Genomic DNA, 2,443 nt, shown 5'->3' with positions numbered 1-2,443 from the left:
AGTACTGGGTTGTTGTAATGGTACTCGGCTGTTGTAATGGATTGTGTAACATTATCAATTTTACAATATGCTCCATAGATACTTGTTTATAAAAGTCACGCTTGTTACAAGTCGGAGGAATATCCAGCAAATAAGAGACCCACTTATAGGCTTCGAATTCGCCAGAGAAAGATGCGAATCGTGGATCGAATCGCAACTAGAAAGCTGTAACAGGTCTTAGAAATCTTGCAGGTAAAAATTTAGGCCACCTTTTTCTATACTTGGGAATGTATGAGGAGAAAGATTAGGTATCTAAGAGCTTTCATTTTGCTAGATAACCAAACAGTACTTAGGCCTTACTGTTGTATGAAATCAGGTCGGCTGTTTTAATATCAGAGAAAGAAGCGAATCGTGGATCGAATCGAAACTGGGAAGCTGCAGCAGGTCTTAGATACAGAAAGCCTACGCTGCCAAAGATAAATTACAAGAAATTCATATAGCTTAACAAAAGTTATCTTAGTAAAAAAACGAGATTACTTACAGAACACTGTGGTTTCCGATATCTAGGATTTTATAGTAAGGTCTCGTCAATCAAAAATCATAAGTGCAGTTTCACTCGTCACAAACTGAATTAAATCTGTTTTTGGAGAATCAACAAGTTGCACAAAATATATCAAACAGTGTCGTAGTAATAAGTGCCCTCTCTAATATAATCTACTTGTAGGTGAGCGTCTAAAAACATGACTAAAGTTTCTTAGTTTCGATGAACCAATTGTATTAAGCCTAGCCACCAAATTTGACCATGGAACCAACATAACTCCAAAGTTTTTATAGATTTTTTAAAACTTTATTCAAATTTTAAGGATTACATAAAAAGACCACAATTGGACACTATAATTTCCTTGGACGGTTTACCATTCTTAGTGCCAAAATCTTGAATACAATTTAATACCTTAAAACCACTACAGACACGACCAAAACCCACACGATGACCATTACACACCCTCAATGGTTTAAAACTTAAAGTAAAATTTAAAACAGGTTTAGGACAATTTCTAATTGTTTTCACATTAAACGATAATACGCCAGCATATTGACCATGATCCACAGAACGTTTATCATATTCAATATTCTTCTTGATAAGAGTTCTATCATCTAAGGGTATTTCAGCCTCAAGCCAGAGACGTGGAAAGAGACGCACAAAGTTTATACGTTCTTTTTGTTTGGCATGGAAAAGGCGTATAAATTCCATTACCACTTGAGGTGCTGCCTCGGTATAAAGTTCCATTGTAATACAGCCCAGGGGACGTACATCTTTCACTTCTAGATTAAACCAAATTTTAGGTCTAAGAAATTTTTCTAATTTGACTGGATCTTGAGGAATTTGTATATTCGAATATTTACTCATTACCAGCGAGGGATATTGAAATGGTGGTGGTTTTTGTTTAACAACTTTCCTTTTGAATTTATCATTTAACCAGGTATCCAGTTCGGGTTTCGCGCATGCGATCTTCTTACCTATACGTACATTTTCCAAATCCAATTGCTGTAGTTGACGATATTTCTGCGGCAATTTGCAATAGTTAGCCTCAAAAGAATTGTCTGCTGTGCGAAATGTATCGATTTCACCTTTAGTACGAACCACTTTATTCAAAGCAATCAGCAGTTGAGCATTCTGTTTGTTACGATTCAATAATGTATAAACATCTTCTTTCATTTTAGAGAAACGACTAAAATTTCCCGTATGCAAGAGAGGAGGATGATGATCGATTATCGCCTTAGCGCATTTTACCCGAAAACGATGATGTAAATAGGCATTTTTAATATCAAATTCTGTTGCTTTCATTTTGATAAGGAAATTTTCCAAAAATTAAAAACAAAAATACCAAAATAATAGAATTTGTAATTTTGAAATTTAATTAGTTAAAAATTGCTCTAACAAACGAGCAATACACAGTGAAAAATATTGCTTTATTTCTAGTCTCTTATCTGACAATCTTTTAAATTTCTAAAATGTTTATAATATTTAATCTTTAAACTACTAAACATCATAATACTATTGATTAATTCCTTTACGATTTCATCTTTGATAAATACAAGACAGATTCATGACTTCCATATTCATAACAAAAAAAAAAAAAAAGATCTCCCGCTTCAATTGCACATAAAAAAGCCATAAATTTCAATATTTGTATTATTTGTTTGAAATTCCAACATCAATTCCATAGCGTTTTTTTATACATCTTCCGTTTCTAAAGCAATTTCCGTTGGAGCATGTAAAACTGTCTGTTCAATTCGAATTTTATTTTCCCTTCTTTTGTACTGTTTCCTTGTTATAAAATAAAAAAAATAAAAAACAGCCAATTTACAGCCTACAATATATCTTCGCTTTTTCATTGTGAAAATGGAGAAGTAGTAAAAAAGACAAAACAATCACGAATAAAATTCATGCAGTGAATGTCAG

At 33.0% G+C, this 2,443-nt stretch overlaps 1 protein-coding gene across 1 annotated transcript; it reads right to left on the bottom strand.

Annotated features, from left to right (window-relative positions):
• Positions 1-810: 810 nt before the first annotated feature.
• Positions 811-1,920, bottom strand: LOC111683290. Its single transcript, XM_023445344.2, has one exon. The coding sequence runs from the start codon at positions 1,823-1,825 to the stop codon at positions 845-847; it is 981 nt and encodes a 326-aa protein (XP_023301112.2). The 5' UTR covers positions 1,826-1,920; the 3' UTR covers positions 811-844.
• Positions 1,921-2,443: the final 523 nt, after the last annotated feature.

Source organism: Lucilia cuprina, chromosome 5 (genome assembly GCF_022045245.1).
Source record: "Lucilia cuprina isolate Lc7/37 chromosome 5, ASM2204524v1, whole genome shotgun sequence".
Taxonomy (NCBI): domain Eukaryota; kingdom Metazoa; phylum Arthropoda; class Insecta; order Diptera; family Calliphoridae; genus Lucilia; species Lucilia cuprina.
Note: the sequence above shows the minus strand (reverse complement) of the source record. Positions and strands in the feature narration are given on the sequence as shown.